The following is a 20,779-nucleotide window of genomic DNA, read 5'->3' as shown; positions in this document are numbered from 1 at the left end:
TAGACAGACCTTGGTTGGCAAAGTAATGTCTCTGCTTTTTAATATACTATCAAGGTTGGTCATAACTTTCCTTCCAAGGAGCAAGCGTCTTTTAATTTCATGGCTGCAATCAGCATCTGCAGTGATTTTGGAGCCCAAAAAAATAAAGTCTGACACTGTTTCCACTGTTTTTCCATCTATTTCCCATGAAGTGATGGGACCAGATGCCATGATCTTTGTTTTCTGAATGTTGAGCTTCAAGCCAACCTTTTCACTCTCCTCTTTCACTTTCATCAAGAGGCTTTTGAGTTCCTCTTCACTTTCTGCCATAAGGGTAGTGTCATCTGCATATCTGAGGTTATTGATATTTCTCCCAGCAATCTTGATTCCAGCTTGTGCTTCTTCCAGCCCAGCGTTCCTCATGATGTACTCTGCATATAAGTTAAATAAGCAGGGTGACAATATACAACCTTGACGTACACCTTTTCCTATTTGGAACCAGTCTGTTGTTCCATGTACAGTTCTGACTGTTGCTTCCTGACCTGCATACAGGTTTCTCAAGAGGCAGGTCAGGTGGTCTGGGATTCCCATCTCTTAGAATCAGAATAAATAATAGTAAATCTGGATAATAGCCCATTGAGTAAGATAATCTGAGTCCATACTGATGTAAACGAGCAATTGAATAAGTAGATAGATGGAGAAAAAGAAGATTCTTCCTTAAAATAGTAAATCAACAAATTAAATAATAGTTCAGTAATTAAACATTAATTAGTAAATTAAAGAATAATGGTTTAAAAAGTTATTGAAGGATGCTAAAATTAGTGGGTGACAGTTTATTGAGGAAGAGGATATTTACATAGTTTAAACTATCTTCCCCACAAAATACTTATTAATTACAAAGGGGAAAAAACACTAACTTTACAAGGCAAAAACTACCTACACCAAGTGATCAAAGTTAATCTCACCAGTATTGAGACAGATACCAAATGTACCCTAATACAATGCACTGATAAGGGCAGAGCATAACTTTTTGTGGCATTCTTGTCAAAATATATGTATCCTAAATCTAATGACAAGGAAACATCGCAAAAAACAAACTCAAAAAAAAAAAAAGACCAGATTTGTGATTACCAGAGGCAGTGGTAGGAGAAGGAGGAACTGGATGAAAGTGGTCAAAAGGTACTAGCCTCCAGTTGTAAGAGACGTGCTACCGGGGCTGCAGGAGTGCAGTTAACACTGCTGTACATTATACGTGGGCTTCCCAAGGGGCGCAGTGGTGAAGAATCCACCTGCCAGTGTGGGAGAAGCAGGTTCGATCCCTGAACTGGGAAGATGCCCTGGAGGAGGAAATGGCAACCCACTCCAGTATTCTTGCCGGGAAAATCCCATGGACAGACGGACTATAGTGCATAGGGTCGCAAAGAGACAGACACAAGTGAGCCACTGATCAACAGATTGACCAACCGACATTGTATATAAAAGTTGAGAGTAAATCCGAAAAGTTCTCATCATGGGGGAAAATATTTTCTTCCCTATTTCTTTGCTATATCTATATGAGATGATGGATGTTCACTAAACATACTGTGGTGATCATTTGAGTTATGTAAGTCAAATCATTATGCTGTACACATTAAACTTACACAGTGTAGTATGTCAGTTATGTCTCAATAAAACTGGAGGAAGAAATTATAAATATCTAGACAAAAATGTGACTAGACACCCACATTTGTTTAAGCACATAGGAGAATACTCAAGAAAATACTCAAGAGTATCTTCTCTCCTCTGTGCTTAAACAGATATGTTAAGTATGCCTCCAGAAAGGGGAACCAGGTGGCCAAGGGCTGGAGGGAAATTCAGTAAATATTCCTGTAATATTGGAATTCTATATCATACACACTTGCACAACAGAATAGATAAGGGAATTGAAGAACAAATGTAAAAATCCAGAGGCAATACCATCCTTTCCAGAAAAGGTATTCCTCACACAACAAGCCTCTAATTAACCGTAGTTGATTTTGGTTAAATCAGTGAGAGGGCTTGGGTTGATTAAAGAAAATTATTGCTATTTAGCACAACAACTGATGCCCTTCTGGACATTATGGAGAGCAAACCATTAGTATGTTCTTTGTCGTCAGCTCCAGGTGAGTGTGGACTTTGTTCTTTCTTTTGTCCTAATGAGGATTTCTTGAAACAATGGACTACTGTTATAGAATATAATTTAAAGATTTCTTTAATGGCTAGACTTATTAAACTTTTAGCTTCCTCCCTCTGATAGTTTATCTCAAACAGATGGCAATTAGGTACAAGCTTTGACATTTTAAATGATGGGGTAATGTTTATAGAGGGTGTGGTTCACTGGAAATGTATGAACGCAAATTCCAAGTTGACACTGTACAGCACATATACCAGTAATCAAACACCTTTTATTATGATGGTATTAGGGTTTGGTGGATCAGGGCTAAGGAACTAAGGAGGGAAATTCAGTGTTGGTTTCCATAGTTTCCAAGAAGAACGCATTCGTGAGCATCCTGTAGATTGTTAGTCCTTTTTCTGTTTTCTTGGAATTTGGAAGGGTGTGGTGTGTGTGCTGAGCCACAGTTGTAAGTGGGGCATCTCTGCTGCTTGCGTCTCATAGTGACTAGGGCTCGGAGATGCCACCTGGCTCTCAGGGCGAGCTGTCCACATCCTTTAAACTAAGCATTCATCCTGTTTTCTGTCACTCTGTAGCAGGCCTCATGCTGATAATAGCAAGTATTGCTGTAATAAGGGTAAGTAGCCATCAACTCTAAAGCTAACAACTTTTGAGCATCCACTCTAGTGAAGGGTAAGGGTTTCCACGGTCATTCAGACAGTAAAGAATCCACCTGCAATGCAGGAGACCCAGGTTAGATCCCTGGGTCGGGAAGATTCCCCTGGAGAAGGGAATGGCTACCCACTCCAGTGTTCTTGCCAGGAGAATCCCATGGACAGAGGAGCCTGGTGGGCTACCGTCCATGGGATCACAAAGAATTGGACATGTGAGCAACTAACACTAACTCTGTTAGGGTGGCCTTTTCCTTTTCTGAGGAAATATGTAAAAGCTCAGTTCCTGTGTCACCATCTCGGGTGTGTCGTATTCTTATACCTCTGGCTCTGTGTCTCTCCCACCCCTGCCACCAGCCCCAATTAATCGTCACTTCACGTTGATCCTATAATAACATTCTTTCCTGGTCCTTGTCATACTGAATATTAGGGACCCTATAAACCTTCAGTGAGTTCGTGGGTCAGTTGTGTGTATTAACTCTCTCTACTGTCTCCCTCCCGTTTTCTCCTCAACCCACACCGTTCCAGCTTTGACCCCACCACTTCACTGAAACAGTTATGCTGCCAAACCAGCCTTTGATCCTCGGGCCTACAGCTGGCTTCTTGGGCAGTTGACCTGTGTGGTCGCACAAGTCACACATTTAGTTTAAGGCCCTGCCATCCTGGTCTTGACATTTTCACTGATTTCCTACAAGAGACCCCACGTTTGCACCTTATACTGGATCCCACAAATTATGTAGCTGATCATGTTCAGGCCTGATCTTACCAAGTCTCTTTGAAGCCTTTGACAACAGCTCTGTCACCCTCTGTGAGTACACACTTTATCCCTGGACACTGCAGTCTCCCGGCCCTTCCTCCTCCACTAATGGCTCCTTCCTTTCGCTTCTTTCTCTGCAGGTTAAGTACCTTCATCCGCTTCTGTATCTAGACTTACTGCTTGAGTGACCCCATCCAATCTCCAGTCTTTAATGTATTATCTACACTGTCACTGCTGACAGTAGCAAAAACTAAAACTACCGTAATGATAGCTACAGCTGAGTGTTTTCTGTGTGCCAGACTTGGCTTATGAGTATTATTTCACTTAATACTTTAAATGTCTTAATCTCATTAACTATCTCTAGCATTCACCTGGGTGCCCAGCCCTGCAGCCGGTCACCTTTGTTTTCTTTTCTGTCTTTCCCCCTCACACCTAGTGCGTTTGCAAACCTTGTGGACTCTGTCTTTACAATATACCTTGGTTTTGACTACTCCTGCTTCCACGGCTTTCAGCCTAGTCCAGACCACCTCCTTCTGGCTGGACTATTGCAACAGCCTCCAAACTGATTTCCTTCTTCCCTCTGTATGCACTCCAAACAATAGCCAGACCGAGATTTTTTGTTCGTTTTGTCTAAACATTTTTTTGAAGTATAATATATGTACCAACATTGAACAGCTTGCTGAATCAACACAATGTGACTTACCTGTTTTGCCAGTACCCTTGATCTCCCTTCTAGCCACTGGCCTCCCTGCCCGCCACCCACATAATCTCTATGCTGACTTCTAACTCCATAGATCAGTTTTGCTTCTTCTTGAACTTCGTGAGTACATTTTAATTACACAGGTACACAGTATGTATATACCACAGTTTGTATATCCATTTTACTTTGATGGGCAGTTGGGTTTCTAGTTTTGGTCTTGAGTAGTAGTTCCATAAACATTACTGTATATATCTTCTGCTGAACATGTGTAAGAATTTCTGTAGGTATTTGACTACTAGAAGTTGAATTGCTGAGTCAGATGGTAAGTGTATATTCAGCTGCTTGTTGTTTAGTTGCTAAGTCGTGTCTGACTTTCCTGCTACCTCATGGACTGTTGCCCGCCAGGCTCCTCTGTCCATGGGATTTCCCAGGCAAGAGGACTGCAGTGGGTTACCATTTCCTTCTCCAGGGGATCTTCCTGACCCAGAGATCGAACCCACTTCTCCTACATTGGCAGGAGGATTCTTTACCACTGAGCCACCAGGGAAGCCCAAATATAATCATCTTGTGTGTGTGTGTTATGTGGTGTGTTTATGGGTTAGTCGCTCAGTTGTGTCTGACTCTTTGAACCCTATGGACTGTGGCTCTCTGAATTTCTTTGTCCATGAAATTCTCCAGGCAGGAATACTGGAGTGGGTTGCCACTTCCTTCTCCAGGGGATCCTCCTGACCCAAGGGTCCAACCCAGGTCTCCTGCACTGCAAGCAGCTTCTTTACCATCTGAGTCACTAGGGAAGTTTTTCAGCTTAACAGATTTCAAAACAATTCTCCAAGGGTGGTTATAGCCACCAGCATTGTCTGAGCGTCCCCTTGTTCCACATTCTCCCCAAGAGTTGGTGCCGTTTATCCCTTCTATGGTGGTTTTCCTTCTGTCTGCCCTCGGATGGAGAAGGAAAGAGGCTTGTGGAAGCCTCCTGGTGGGAGAGACTGACTGAGGGGGAAACAGTCTTTTTCTCATGGGCTGGGCCATGCTCCATAAATCTTTAATCCAATTTTCTGTGGATGGGCTGGGCTGTGTTCCATCCCTGTTGTCTGATCTGAGGCCAAACTATGGTGGAGGTAATGAAGATAATGGAGACCTCCTTCAAAAGATCCGGTGCACGCACAACCACACTCAGTGCCCTGGACCCTGCAGCCGCCACCGCCAAGCCACGCCTCTGCCAGAGACTCCTGGACACTCATGGCCAAGTCTGGATCAGTCTCTTGTGGGGTCATTGCTCCTTTCTCCTGGGTCCTGGTGCGCACAAGGTTCTGTTTGTGCCCTCTAAGAGTCTGTATCCCCAGTCCTGTGTAAGTCCTGGTGGCTCTATGGTGGGGTTAATGGCTACCTCCTCCAAGAGGGCTTATGCCATATCCAGGTCTGCTACACCCAGAGCCCCTGCCCCTGCAGTAGGTCACTGCTGACCTCTGCAGGAGACACTAAAACACTCAGAGGCAGGTCTGGCTCAGTCTCTGATCACATGGAGCACAGCCTTATCTAACTCAATGAAACTATGAGCCATGCCATGTAGGGCCCCCCCCAAGAAGGACAGGTCATGGTGGAGAGTTCTGACAAAACATGATCCACTGGAGAAAGGAGTGGCAAAGCACTTCAGTATTCTTGCCTTGAGAACCCCATGAATAGTATGAAAGGCAAAAAGATAGGACACTGAAAGATGAAACCCCCAGGTCAGTAGGTGCCCAATATGCTACTGGAGAACAGTGGAGAAATAACTCCAGAAAGAATAAAGAGATTGAGCCAAAGCCAAAACACCACCCAGTTGTGGATGTGACTGGTAATGAAAGTAAAGTCTGATGCTGTAAAGAACAATACTGCATAGGAACCTGGAACGTTAGGTCCATGCATCAAGGTAAATTGGAAGTGGTCAAAAAGAATATGGTAAGAGTGAACATCGACATTTTAGGAATCAGTGAAGCAGGGCAAAGGCTAGTAAGAGTTTTGCCAAGAGAATGCACTGGTCATAGCAAACACCCTCTTCCAACAACAGAAGAGAAGACTCTACACATGGACGTCACCAAATGGTCAACACCGAAATCAGATTGTTTATAGTCTTTGCAGCCAAAGATGGAGAAGCTTTATACAGTTAGCAAAAACAAGACCAGGAGCTGACTGTGGCTCAGATCATGAACTCCTTATTGCCAAATTCAGACTTAAATTGAAGAAAGTAGGGAAAACCACTAGACCATTCAGATATGACCTAAATCAAATCCCTTATGATTATACAGTGGATGTAAGAAATAGATTTAAGGGACTAGATCTGATCGATAGAGTGCCTGATGAACTCTGGACAGAGGTTCGTGACATTGTACAGGAGACAGGGACCAAGACCATCCGCATGGAAAAGAAATGCAAAAAAGCAAAATGGCTGTCTGAGGAGGCCTTACAAATAGCTGTGAAAAGAAGAGACGCGAAAAGCAAAGGAGAAAAGGAAAGATATAAGCATCTGAATGCAGAGTTCCAAAGAATAGCTAGGAGCGATAAGAAAGCCTTCCTAAGCGATCAAAGCAAAGAAATAGAGGAAAACAACAGAATAGGAAAAACAAGAGATCTTTTCAAGAAAATTAGAGATATCAAGGGAACATTTCATTCAAAGATGGGCTCAATAAAGGACAGACATGGTATGGACCTAACAGAAGCAGAAGATATTAAGAGGTGGCAAGAATACACAGAAGAACTGTACAAAAAAGATCTTCACAACGAAGATAATCACGATGGTGTGATCACTCACCTGGAACCAGACATCTTGGAATGTGAAGTCAAGTGGACCTTAGAGAGCATCACTACGAACAAAGCTAGTGGAGGTGATGGAATTCAAATTGAGCTATTTCAAACCCTGAAAGATGATGCTGTGAAAGTTCTGCCCTCAATATGCCAGCAAATTTGGAAAACTCAGCAATGGCCACAGGACTGGAAAAGGTCAGTCTTCATTCCAATCCCAAAGAAAGGGAATGCCAAAGAATGCTCAAACTACCGCATAATTGCACTCATCTCACACGCTAGTAAAGTCATGCTCAAAATTCTCCAAGCCAGGCTTCAGCAATATGTGAACCGTGAACTTCCAGATATTCAAGCAGGTTTTAGAAAAGGCAGAGGCACCAGAGATCAAATTGCCAACATCCGCTGGATCATGGAGAAAGCAAGGGAGTTCCAGAAAAACATCTATTTCTGCTTCATTGACTATGCCAAAGCCTTTGACTGTGTGGATCACAATAAACTGTGGAACATTCTGAAAGAGATGGGAATACCATAACATCTGACCTGCCTCTTGAGAAACCTGTATGCAGGTCAGGAAGCAACAGTTGGAACTGGACATGGAACAACAGACTGGTTCCAAATAGGAAAAGGAGTACGTCAAGGTTGTATATTGTCACCCTGCTTATTTAACTTATATGCAGAGTACATCATGAGGAACGCTGGGCTGGAAGAAGCACAAGCTGGAATCAAGATTGCTGGGAGAAATATCAATAACCTCAGATATGCAGATGACACCACCCTATGGCAGAAAGTGAAGAGGAACTCAAAGGCCTCTTGATGAAAGTGAAAGAGGAGAGTGAAAAGGTTGGCTTGAAGCTCAACATTCAGAAAACGAAGATCATGGCATCTGGTCCCATCACTTCATGGGAAATAGATGGAGAAACAGTGGAAACAGTGTCAGACTTTATTTTTTTGGGCTCCAAAATCACTGCAGATGCTGATTGCAGCCAGGAAATTAAAAGACACTTACTCCTTGGAAGGAAAGTTATGACCAACCTAGATAGCATATTAAAATGTAGAGACATTACTTTGCCAACCAAAGTCAAGGCTAGTCAAGGCTATGGTTTTTCCCGTGGTCATGTATGGATGTGAGAGTTGGACTGTGAGGAAGCTGATCGCCGAAGAATTGATGCTTTTGAACTGTGGTGCTGGAGAAGACTCTTGAGAGTCCCTTGGACTGCAAGGAGATCCAACCAGTCCATTCTAAAGGAGATCAGTCCTGGGTGTTCATTGGAGGGACTGATGCTAAAGGTGAAACTGCCATACTTTGGCCACCTCATGCGACGAGTTGACTTACTGTAAAAGAGTCTGATGCTGGGAGGGATTGGGGGTGGGAGGAGACGGGGACGACAGAGAATGAGATGGCTGGATGGCATCACTGACTTGATGGACATGAGTTTGAGTGAACTCCGGGAGTTGGTGATGGACAGGGAGGCCTGGTGTGCTGTGATTCATGGGGTTGCAGAGAGTCGGACACGACTGAGCGACTGAACTGAACTGAACTAAAATGGACTGGAATGGGTAAATTTAACTCAGATGACATTATATCTACTACTGTGGGCAGGAATCCCTTAGAAGAAATGGAGTAGCCATCATGGTCAATAAAAGATTCCGAAATGCAGTACTTGGATGCAATCTCAAAAGCAACAGAATGATCTCTGTTCATTTCCAAGGCAAACCATTCAATATTACAGTAATCCGCGTCTGTGCCCCAACCAGTTATGCTGAAGATGGTGAAGTTGAATGGTTCTGTGAAGACCTTCTAGAACTAACAAGCAAAAAAATGTCCTTTTCGTTTTAGGGGACTGGAATGCAAAGGTAGGAAGTCAAGAGATACCGGGAGGAACAGGCAAATTTGGCATTGGAGCACGGAATGAAGCAGGGCAAAGGCTAATAGATTTTTGCCAAGAGAACACACTGGTCATAGCAAACACCCTCTTCCAACAACACAAGAGAAGACTCGACACATGGACATTACCAGATGGTCAACACCGAAATCAGATTGATTTTATTTTTGCAACTGAAGATGGAGAAGCTGTATACAGTTAGCAAAAACAAGACCGGGAGCTGACTGTGGCTCAGATCATGAACTCCTTATTGCCAAATTCAGACTTAAACTGAAGAAAGTAGGGAAAACCACTAGACCATTCAGGTATGACCTAAATCAAATCCCTTACAATTATACAATGGAAATGACAAATGGATTCAAGGGATTAGATCTGATAGAGTGCCTCAAGAACTATGGATGGAAGTTTGTGACATTGTACGGGAGGCAATGATCAAGACTATCCCCAAGAAAAAGAAACACAAAAAGGCAAAATGGCTGTCTGAGGAGGCCTTACAAATAGCTGAGAAAAGGAGAGAAGATAAAGGCAAAGGAGAAAAGTAAAGATATACCCATTTGAATGCAGAGTTCCAAAGAATAGCAAGGAGAGATAAAGCCTTCCTCAGTGATCAATGCAAAGAAGTAGAGGAAACCAATAGAATGGGAAAGACTAGCAATCTCTTCAAGAAAATTAGAGATAGCAAGGGAACGTTTCATGCAAAGATGGGCTCAATAAAGGACAGAAATGGTATGGACCTAACAGAAGCAGAAGATGTTAAGAAGAGGTGACAAGAATACACAGAAGAACTATACAAAAAAGATCTTCATGACCCAGATAACCACAATGGTGTGATCACTCAGCTAGAGCCAGACATCCTGGGATGCAAAATCAAGTGGGCCTTACTAAGTATCACTATGAACAAAGCTAGTGGAGGTGATGGAATTCCAATTGAGCTATTTCAAATCCTGAAAGATGATGCTGTGAAAGTGCTGCCCTCAATATGCTAGCAAAGTTGGAAAACTCAGCAGTGGCCACAGGACTGGTAAAGGTCAGTTTTCATTCTAATCCCAAAGAAAGGGAATGCCAAAGAATGTTCAAACTACTGCACAGTTGCACTTATCTCACATGTTAGCAAAGTAATGCTCAAAATTCTCCAAGTGAGGCTTCAACAGTATGTGAGCTGAGAACTTCCAGATGTTCAAGCTGGTTTTAGAAAAGCCAGAGGAACCAGACATCAAATTGCCAACATCCGTTGGATCATGGAAAAAGCAAGAGAGTTCCAGAAAAACATCTACTTCTGCTTTATTGACGATGCCAAAACCTTTGACTACGTGGATCACAACAAACTGTGGAAAATCCTTAAAGAGATGGGAATACCAGACCACCTGACCTGCCTCCTGAGAAATCTGTATACAGGTCAAGAAGCAACAGTTAGAACTGGACATGGAACAACTGACTGGTTCCAAATTGGGAAAGAAGTATGTTAAGGCTGTATATTGTCACCCTGCTTATCTAACTTACAGGCAGAATACATCATGAGAAACGCTGGGCTGGATGAAGCACAAGCTGGAATCAAGATTGCCAGGAGAAATATCAATAACCTCAGATATGCAGATGACACTACACTTACGGCAGAAAGCAAAGAATTAAAGAGCCTCTTGATGAAAGTGAAAGAGGAGAGTGAAAAAGTTGGCTTAAAACTCAACATTCAGAAAACAAAGATCATGGCATCTGGTCCCATCACTTCATGGCAAATAGATGGGGAAGCAGTGGAAACAGTGAGAAACTTTAATTTCTTGGGCTCCAAAATCACTGTAGATGGTGACTACAGCCATGAAATTAAAAGAAGCTTGCTCCTTGGAAGAAAAGTTATGACCAATCTAGACAGCATGTTAAAAAACAGACATTACTTTGCTGACAAAGGTCCGTCTAGTCAAAGCTATGGTTTTTCCCAGTAGTCATGTGTGGATGTGAGAGTTGGACTATAAAGAAAGCTGAGCATCAAAGAATTTATGCTTTTGAGCTGTGGTGTTGGAGAGGACTCTTGGGAGTCCCGTGGATGGCATGGAGATCCAATCGGTCAATCCTGGAGGAAATCAGTCCTGAATATTCATTGATAGGACTGATGCTGAAGCTGAAGCTCCAATACTTTGGCCACCTGATATGAAGAACTGACTCATTAGCAAAACCCTGATGCTGGGATGGATTGAGGGCAGGAGGAGAAGCGGGCAGCCTCGGCTGAGATGCTTGGATTGCATCACCAACTCAATGGACATGAGTTTGAATAAGCTCCGGGAGTTGGTGATGGACAGGGAAGCCTGACGTACTGCAGTCCATGGGGTCACAAAAAGTCAGACACAACTGAGCGACTGAACTGAACTGATCTCTTCTAGTTTAGCCATTCTAACGAGAGTGTAGTAGTATCTCGTTGTTGTTTTAATTTGCACTTTCCTGGTGACTAATGGATTTAAGCACCTTTTTATACATTTATTAGCCATTTGTATATCTTCCCTTATGCAGTGCCTATTTAAGCCCTTTGCCTATTTGCCTACTGTGTTTTCTTGACTTTGCTTATTGATTTGTAGGGTTCTTTATATATTGTTTGTGATATGTTGGATAAATGTATTGTGAATATCTTTTTCCTCTCTGTGGCTTGCCATTTTATTCGCTTGGTGGTGTCTTTTGGTGAATAAAATTTCTTAATTTTAGTGTAGTACAGATTATCATTCTTTTAGTATTTTAGAAATTTTCATGTGTTATTTAAACAATCATGCCTACCCCAGTGACCATGAATACATTCCCCTAAGTTCTCTTCTAAACGCTTATTGTTTTGCCTATCGCAGTTAGATCTGTAATCCATATGGAATTATTTTTGTGTACAGTATAAAATATAGGAGACCTTGTTTTGCTCGTTGTGAATACCCAGTTGCCCCACCATTATTGGTGGCTAGCCCATCCTTTTCTCACTGTCAAAATGGCAGTTTTCTTAAATCACAAAATACCTCTGTTCAGAATCCTTCAGTGGCTTAGAACTAAATATACACCTCTCACATGGCTCCTTGTTGGCGTCTGCTTCCTTCTGGGCTTTTCTCTCTGTCCTGACGGACATGCTGGACTCCTTGCTGTTCCTCAGGCTGCCAAGTTCATTGCTGGCTCAGGCTCTTACAGGTGGAGTCCTTCTGCCTAGAGTGCTCTTTCTTCCTGTCTTAGCCTGAATCATTCCTCATTTCACTCAAGTCTCTGCTCAAATGGGGATGTCCTTTCCTTAAGCAGAATCTCTCACCACTCCGTATAATATTAAGAATGGGAAAAAGGTATAAGCTTCCATTATAAGTACAAGAGACGTGATGTATAACATTAATTAACACTGCTATATGCTGTATATGAAAATTGCTGAGGGAGTAAGTCCTGAGAGTTCTTATCACAAGGGAAAGATTTTTTTTCTATTTCTTTAATAAGAATTATGAGATGCTGCTGCTACTGCTGCTAAGTCACTTCAGTCGTGTCCAACTCTGCAACCCCATAGACGGCAGCCCACCAGGCTCCCCCGTCCCTGGGATTCTCCAGGCAAGAACATTGGAGTGGGTTGCCATTTCCTTCTCCAGTGCATGAAAGTGAAAAGTGAAAGTGAAGCCACTTAGTTGTGTCCGACTCTTAGCGACCCCATGGACTGTAGCCCACCAGGCTCCTCCATCCATGGGATTTTCCAGGCACGAGTACTGGAGTGGGGTGCCATTACCTTCTCCATTATAGATGTTCACTAAATCTATTGCGGTAATCATTTTATGTATATCTCATAACTGGAAGAAAAAAAGAATAATATGTAAAAGTCCTCTGAATATGTATGACATTACTAATGAACTATCTCCTACTCTATTGCAGTTCCAAGAAATTGTGTCTTATTTCCTTTTGTAGCTCTTGTTTGTAGCATAATACCTTAGAACTCGAGTCCTAAATATAACACATATGATAATTCATGGTTTTCCCTGTTTTGTCACATTAGCCCCAAATAATTTGAACCTGATTTATTTAATAATTTGATGAATTGTGATGGAACATCAGCTTTTGTACTTTAAGAAAAAAACGGGGGGTAGTATGCAGCTTATAAACTCACTTTAACTGTTTTAAATGGAAACAATGCATAGACCAAGTTCAAATGAATTTTATCTATGGCTAAAGAGCTTAGAAGTTTTTCAGAGCTTCAGAGAGTTTATTTTTCTCTTCTAACAGTAATACTAATTGTGTTTCAAGGTACTTTTTCCTAAACATTCTATAATATAAACTTAATGATTCTCACTGACCTGGTTTCTCTCATTGGGACTATTTTGGGGGTACAGGCATATATAATAGGCTTCCCTGGTGGCTCAGTTGGTAAAGAATAGGCCTGCAATGCAGGAGACCTGGGTTCAACCCCTGAGTTGGGAAGATTCCCCTGGAGAAGGGAATGGCTACCCACTCCAGTATTCTGGACTGGAGAATTCCATGGATTGTATAGTCCATAGGGTCGCAAAGAGTCGGATATGACTGAGCAACTTTCACTTCACTTCACTTCAGTGCATATATAACATTTGGTTTTGAGGCAAGAGTTAGACCTGTCTTTCATTTGTTTACTTCTTGATCAAAGGCATTTATTTCCACTATTGATTCCATTTGTTTTCCTTTTCTTAAAGCCTTAAGGTAATGTCTGAAACATATGATTCTTTTATTAGTTGTAGGCTGTCATAACAGAACACATAGGGGGTTTTAAGCTTATCTAGCTATAAAAGACGTTACTGGTCAGCTAGCAAAACTGGAAAACATTTGGTCGGTTAAAGTACTGTCATTGATAAATTTTGTGAAGTTGATTGCAGTGTTATTGGTATGTAGAAGAATAGCTTTATTCTTAAAAACATGCACTTAAGTATTTAGGAATAAAGCTGTCATGGTGATGAATTTACTTACCCCAAGATGGCTTAAGAAAAAAATTGTGTGTGTGTGTATGTGTACGTGCACACACATGCATGCTTGTGTACAGAAAAAGAGTGAGCACACAAGCAAATTATAAACCAAACGGGGCAAAATAGTAACAACAGGTAGATCTGGTAAAAAGTATATTTATGTTCATTATACTGTTAATGTAACTGTTCTGCAACTGTGAAATTATCTCCACATGAACAGTTGAAAAAAATCATCTCCTCCAGCCCTCTCAGGAGAAGCATGCAGTACTTATGACACAGAGATTAAGTTACTTTCTCAGTCACCCTGAGAGAGACAGAACTGACCCCCAGTCCTGTGTCTTTGTTGTACTGAGCTGCCTTATTTTAGTAAATAGTCATTGAGTTCTAACCAAATACAGGGGCCACTGATCCTGCTGTGTGGCTACGTAGGGCACAGCCATGCTTGCATATTAGTGACATGGCTTTGGGTTTCTTTTTAAAATATTTTTTCCAATACCTGGTCTGTCGTGCCACCTCCAGCCTCTCTGTTACCTGGACGTCTTGTTATTAGATACCCCACCCATTGTAATGAGACATGCCTATGTTTGCATTTTAACACACAATGGTTTTGTTCTTCTATTTCTTAATAGCTACCGGTTCTTGGGATACGTTTCTCATGCTATGGAGTTTCAGGCCACAAGCTAGAGCTTTCAGATACGTGGGACACAAGGACGTTGTCACCAGCGTGCAGTTTTCTCCACTTGGAAACTTACTGGCATCAGCTTCACGAGACAGGACCATTAGACTCTGGATCCCTGATAAGTAAGAGAAGAACACCTGCTATGCTGTAGAAATGTAAAAGATAACTGGGGTTGAGCTGTGCATTGTGTCCCTCTCGGATTGCCTAACCCCCCAGTTACCTGTACATATTTAGTCTAAGTCACAAAAGAGGTGTACTGGCCTGGTAAAATTATTTCATACCATTTTTTCCTCATCTTGAACTCATAATTGTGTGTTCTATTTGAAAACTATTTCTAACCATGGAAATATGCTTAATAATGTCTAAAGTGTTTTTGTGGGAGAGGCGGTTGGGGAGGGTGATGGTTATCAATCCCTTTATAAATCTCATGTAAGCTTTAGATCATCTCCTCAGAAAGATATACATCAGACTCCCTAACCAAGATTTTACAGCTTATGGTGACGCAGATGATAAAGAATCTGCCTGCAATACAGGAGACCCAGGTTCGATCCCTGGGTCAGGAAGATCCCCTGGAGAAGGGAATGACTACCCACTCCAGTATTCTGGCCTGGAGAAGTCCATGGATAGAGGAGCCTGGTGGGCTGCAGTCCACAGCGTTGTAAAGAGTCTTGACGTGCCGGAGCGATTAACGCTTTCACTTTCAACCTACTGCCTTTTCAAATCCTAGCTGATAGTCCATCTATTTTAAGCAGTTATTGAGCCTTGATTATTTTAAAAGTTTTTAAACTCTTAATTATATAGATTTCAAACATAAATGAAAATAGAGTAGACAGCATGACAACTCCCCACTATAACCATCCACCAGATTCAGTAGTTCTTCACTGTTCTGTCCGTCTTGTTGCATCTGTCCTCCATCCCCTTTTTTTCTGGAATATGTGCATATCAGATCCCTTCTCTTCAGACAATAAAATGTTTTCCTTCACTCTGTGGGGGCGGGATTTGATCTGTGGTTCGTGCCTGAATGGGCTCAGGCACTCCCAAGTAAATGAAAGTTCCTGAAGCGTTTCCCTGCCAGTGGGCACTTTTTTTCCCTGCCACTGCCCAAAGGAAACTCCAAACTGAGAAATCTGAACATTATCTCAAGGCAGCAAACACTACTGAGCAGTGACATGTTCTGACACTACAGAATGTCAGAGGGAATTGTAAGGAAGAGAGACTGGCTCAGGGTCTAAAAGGGAAAGCGTTTTTAAAAGCCTTGACTTCGAGAATGTAGGACTGGTGGTTCGCTGTGTTCAGCACAGCCTCCATCTCCCATTGCTATTTTGGGGAAAGCTCAGTGAGTAAACCACTGGGTAGATGAGCTTAAAGCACACGGAATCATTAATTTTCACTGCCTGATCTAAGCACCATAATTAGGCTTGCATAGGTGTGTCTAGCTCCTCTTGCTAAATCATATCTCAGCAGGCCAGAGCAACAGTGGATCATGGCAATGAGAAGGAAACTAATGAACCAGTTACCTGTTGCTGCACAACAGTCCCCAAACTTAGTACCTTAAGATAGTAACTATTATTTCTCACATTTTAGGGGCTGTCCAGACGATTTTCCCACTGCCCCGTTAATGTGGGCCGTTACGCAGCTTCATTACACTGGCAGCTGGGCTGGCAGGTCCAGTGCCTCCCTCAGATGCCGATGGCCTCAGTGTTGGCTGTTGGCTGGGCACTTTTGTGCTCCACTTGCCCTTTCTGCAGCAGCATAAAGGGACTTCCTTACAGCATGGCAGCTGTAGGACAATCTAGGATAATCAGAGCCGAAGCGGCTAGACTTCTTAAAGGCTGGCCTGGAACCTGCACAGTGTGCCTTCTGCCACGTCCTGTTGGTTACAGTCAGTCACAACAGTAGCCTGAGTACCACTCAAGATTTGAAGGAGGAGAAATTGGTGGATTCTGTCACCGGTGGGGAAGAGTGGTGTGTGTGCCTGTCGGGGAGAGGAGCTGTGGGCAGCCGGGTGAGCAGACCGACCCCACAGCTGGTGATCGAAAGGCTGAGAAAGGATAGCAGGAGCGAGCAGGGAGGCAGGTCTGGCTGGCGCTGGTCACGGTGGGCAGTCAAGAGAATTCGGGCAGAAAGGGCAGGTACCTGTGTGGGAGGTGGAAAGACTGTTTAGGCAGGCGAGGAGCTAGAAACCAGCTAAGCGCCAGCACAACAAACACTCGGCACTCCTATCTCGGGTTCTTACATACTTCCTGTTGGGACGGAATCTTGGTCCATCAGTTGGGCCTGTCTCTTGCCAAGAGGAGAAGCTGTTACAAAGAAGGCAGACAGGATAGACGTTCTGAAGTGTGGAGGGTCCAATAAAGGTCAAGGCAGATTTTGATGATACCGACTATCCTTGGCTTCCTGGTCACATTAGATGCCAAGTCTTCGCTTTGTTTACTCGCAGCCTTATACTGAAATCAGCCCATGCTGTACTCCTGACTTCTACTCATAGAACATTCCCTTGAAACCTCACTGGACTAGTCCCTGAATGCTCCCTCCCATATTATTTTCATTATTCGTGGTGAAATACCACATATCAGGTGATGGAGATTTTTGACAGAGTCGCCTCTGCCTTCTACAGACCACTGGAAGGGAAAGCCAGGATGGATCTAAGAACCATTTAAGTATCGACTCTTCGCAGCAGAATTCAGCAAAGCATATTTAGCTCTTTTTACATGCCTGACATTGTGCTAGATGCTGGTCTTTTAGAGATAAGTAAGTCATGATTCCAGTCCTCAGAAAAATTACCGCCTAATAGGAGAAAAGCAGGTCTATTTTATAACAAACGTTACTGTATAATATGATAAGGAAAATAGACACAGCATATCGATAGGGAAGAAGTAAACCTAACTGGGCTGGTGAAAGGCGGGGTAGGAGGAAGCAGTCAGGCTAGGAAAGCAGCAAGTACAAAGCCAGGGGTGTGTCTGAGGCAGTGTGGTTGTCTTAAGGGTACAAAGGTCAGTGCAGTGGTAGGAGGTCTTGCCAAAGAGCTTGGGCATTGTACTTTTTCTTGGAGAGCAGCCTATGACACATTTACACTGGGATTTACATGCTTAGAATCACACGTTTAGCAAGTCTATAAACACAGTATGTAGGTGACTGGAGGGGGATAAAAGATTAGAGCGGGGAGACCAGTTAAGAGGCTTTTGCAGTAATCTAGGTGAAGGATACAGAAGGTGTGTATATCTACCTTAATATGGACACAGCTGGGATGCAAAGAAGAGAAGAGGTTCAAAAGATATTTAGGAGGTGATGGCGATCTCACTGTTACTAAATAGGTCTGTTGACCCCTTGGATACTGGGGAAGAGGAGAAGCTGGGTGTAACTTCTTGGCTTCTGCCAGTTCTGCTGCCTAATCTTCTTAACACACTGGCATTTTTTCCCATAAGGCATCACCTGTGTAAATGTGACTTTCTGAAAGGAAAAAATTGCTAAGTCTAAATGTGGTATAAAGTGAAAGTCCTTGGGAAAGTGCAAACGCTGACACAAAATAGCATTTCCCAAATGTCACCGTTTAACTCCAGTTCCATCTACTAGCCTGCCCCAAATTATTTCAGTTTTCCTGCTGCTTCTCCTTATAATACCACACATTATTTTCATCGTTTTTTTTTTTTTCCTATTCTCTTTTCCGCACCCTAGCCAAGAAAAAGAAAAAGGTATCTGAAATTTCAAGGTGTTGAGAATCGGAGTATGTTATTGCCATTTATCTTTTGTTTTGCTTGTGAATGTAAGATTGGGCTCAGAGGTGAGCAAGGTCTTAGGTACACCCCAAGGGTCTCAGTTCCCCTTGCTGGTGGGTCAGAACAGGAGAGTCAAATCACCCAGGGACATTCTTTGTCAAGGCATATGACACGGAGGACATTTCCTCCTTCCCAACCCAGATTGCCAGCCCACACAACTTCCATGTGAAAACGCTGCCTTTCTGTTCTGTTCCGTCGCTCAGTCGTGTCCGACTCTTTGCGACCCCGTGGACTGTAGCCTACCAGGCTTCTCCGTCCATGGGATTCTCCAGGCAAGAATACTGGAGTGGGTTACCGTTTCCTTCTCCAGGGGATCTTCCCGACCCAGGGATCGAACCCGGGTCTCCCGCATTGGAGCAAACACGCAAACACTGCCTTCGAGCTCCTTATATAACGAATCTTCGCTTTGCTAGGTTGCAGTTTATTTAAGCTGTGTATTGCAGTCTCTAGAGGAACAACAGGAACTTAAAATACATGGTAGAGATTTGTTCAAAATATTATTTCCTAGCTTCCTGTTAAACAAAATCAGCAAATGAATTTCCGGGTCGTGACCACCAGGGTCTCTCTCTTGTTAGTATCAGCTGTGACTTCAGTGAACAAAACCGGCTTAAACAGTTCTGATGCAGAGTGCAGTACAAAACAGCCTTTCCACACTTTTTGTCAGTTTTTATAAGTTAAACTATTGTATATGTTTCAAAGTCTGTATACTGATGAGATTGTGATTATAATTAAATCTATTTATAAATATTAAACTATTTATTTCCAGGAGAGGGAAATCCTCTGAATTTAAAGCTCACACAGCTCCAGTTCGAAGTGTGGACTTTTCGGCCGATGGTCAGTTTCTTGCTACAGCTTCTGAAGACAAATCTATCAAAGTATGGAACATGTATCGCCAGCGCTTCTTATATTCCTTGTACCGACACACACACTGGGTTCGCTGTGCCAAGTAAGTGCAGAGTTTCACCATAAGTTCTCTATACATTTTTTCCTGCTGTAGTCTGTATTTTACCCCCAAATCCCAGAAAAGGGGATTGAGGGCAAATTCATTCATTCATTTATTTATTCAATCATCAAATGTTTATTGTGTGCCAGGAATATTAATAAACAAAATGGTCAAAGACTGCTGCTCTCATGAAGCTTATATTCTGGGGAGGGGAGACAGAGAATAAGTAAATAGGAAGCTCGATATAGTGGGTCAGATGGTGGTAAGTGCTATGGAGAAAAACGGAGCTGCTGGTTTAAACAGGATGTTCAGCAACTGCGCCCAGAAAGGGTGACCTTTGGACAGAGAGCTGAGGGTGGTCAGGGAGTGAGGGTTGAAGATGTTTGGGAAAGGAATGTACCGCACAGAAGAAACCAGAGTGAAAGCCCTCGGGCGGGAGCTGGGAGGCTGTGTGAGGAAGGGCAGGACGGCAGGGGTGGTGGAGAGTGTGGGAGAGGGGAGGAATAGCCCTGATGGACAGGCTGAGCTGATGAGCCATTGGAGGCTGTTCATCTCTCTGACTTAGAGTTTAATGGAATCTCCCTGACCACACCATGTGGAGAGTAGACCATCAAAAGTCAGGACAAAGCTGGGAAGTATGGGCTATTGCACTTGTTCTCATCCCGGTTTGGTCTACAGTGGTGGCTGTGGAGATTTTGAGATGTGGTTGGATTTTAGATCATTTATTCAGTTGACCCTTGAATAACATGGGTTTGAGCTGCAGGGGTAGTTGGTTAAATCCACAGATGCAGAACTGTGAATATGGAGGAACCTTGGATTCCTAAGGTAAACTAAATTCCACATGATTTTTCACTGTGCAGAGGGTTGGTGCCCCTAACCACCATGTTGTTCAAGGGCCTGCTATAGTTAAGTTATAACCAAAAGTACTTGCTGTCTTATTGGATGGGATGAGAAAGAGAGGAACCAAGAATGACTCCATCACCTTTGGCAACAGTCTGTTGGGACAAGTGCTAACTGTTATTAGCATCTACTAACAGCCAGGAAGCCCTCTACTCCTAAGACACACTGCTACAATACTTAAAATATGGATCTCCTTTCCTTATCGAAACTGGCCTGGGAGGGAAGCACTTTTGTTTTAAATTCCTTATTTAAAGTGTGATCTGAGCTCTGTTTTGTTGATTCATCTGTTCTACTGGCATGACTTTGCATTTAGAGGGCTGGCATGAGATAGTCCAAGCCTTATTTGAACCTGTACTGCTGAGGGACACTGTGCTCAAAATACCGATGTGAGAATGATGCTGATTCTTTCAGAGGATCGTGGCGCTGTGAGAGGAAGACAGAAAGTGCTGTCTAATTACATGGTGTGGTTTCGGGATAAAGCCATACCTGGAATTATTAGTAAGGGAAGGGGAGGAGAGGGGGAGGGAGACAGAGACATAAGCCTTAAAACGTTTCCTTTCACTCTTTTTTTAAAAGGCAGTTTCCATAGGAAGTGATCGTGAAGCAGAGTTTGGAAATGTGGGAGTGGTCCTTGCATACAGTCATGTGCACTCATAATACCTATTG

The 20,779-nt window shown here is 42.9% G+C and overlaps 1 protein-coding gene across 2 annotated transcripts in view; it reads left to right on the top strand.

Annotated features, from left to right (window-relative positions):
• POC1B (POC1 centriolar protein B) overlaps positions 1-20,779 on the top strand; it is a 110,657-nt gene that overhangs the window by 16,107 nt on the left and 73,771 nt on the right. For both annotated transcript variants that reach the window (XM_088836847.1, XM_055396735.2), the window contains exons 3-4: positions 14,445-14,616; positions 19,037-19,216. In XM_088836847.1, coding sequence (XP_088692973.1) covers positions 14,445-14,616; positions 19,037-19,216 — 352 coding nt within the window. The remainder of the gene's footprint in view (positions 1-14,444; positions 14,617-19,036; positions 19,217-20,779) is intronic.

Source organism: Moschus berezovskii, chromosome 6 (genome assembly GCF_049115385.1).
Source record: "Moschus berezovskii isolate FMDL1 chromosome 6, NW_MosBer_1.0, whole genome shotgun sequence".
In the NCBI taxonomy this organism is placed as follows: Eukaryota; Metazoa; Chordata; class Mammalia; order Artiodactyla; family Moschidae; genus Moschus; species Moschus berezovskii.
This window is presented reverse-complemented; position numbering and strand designations above follow the sequence as displayed.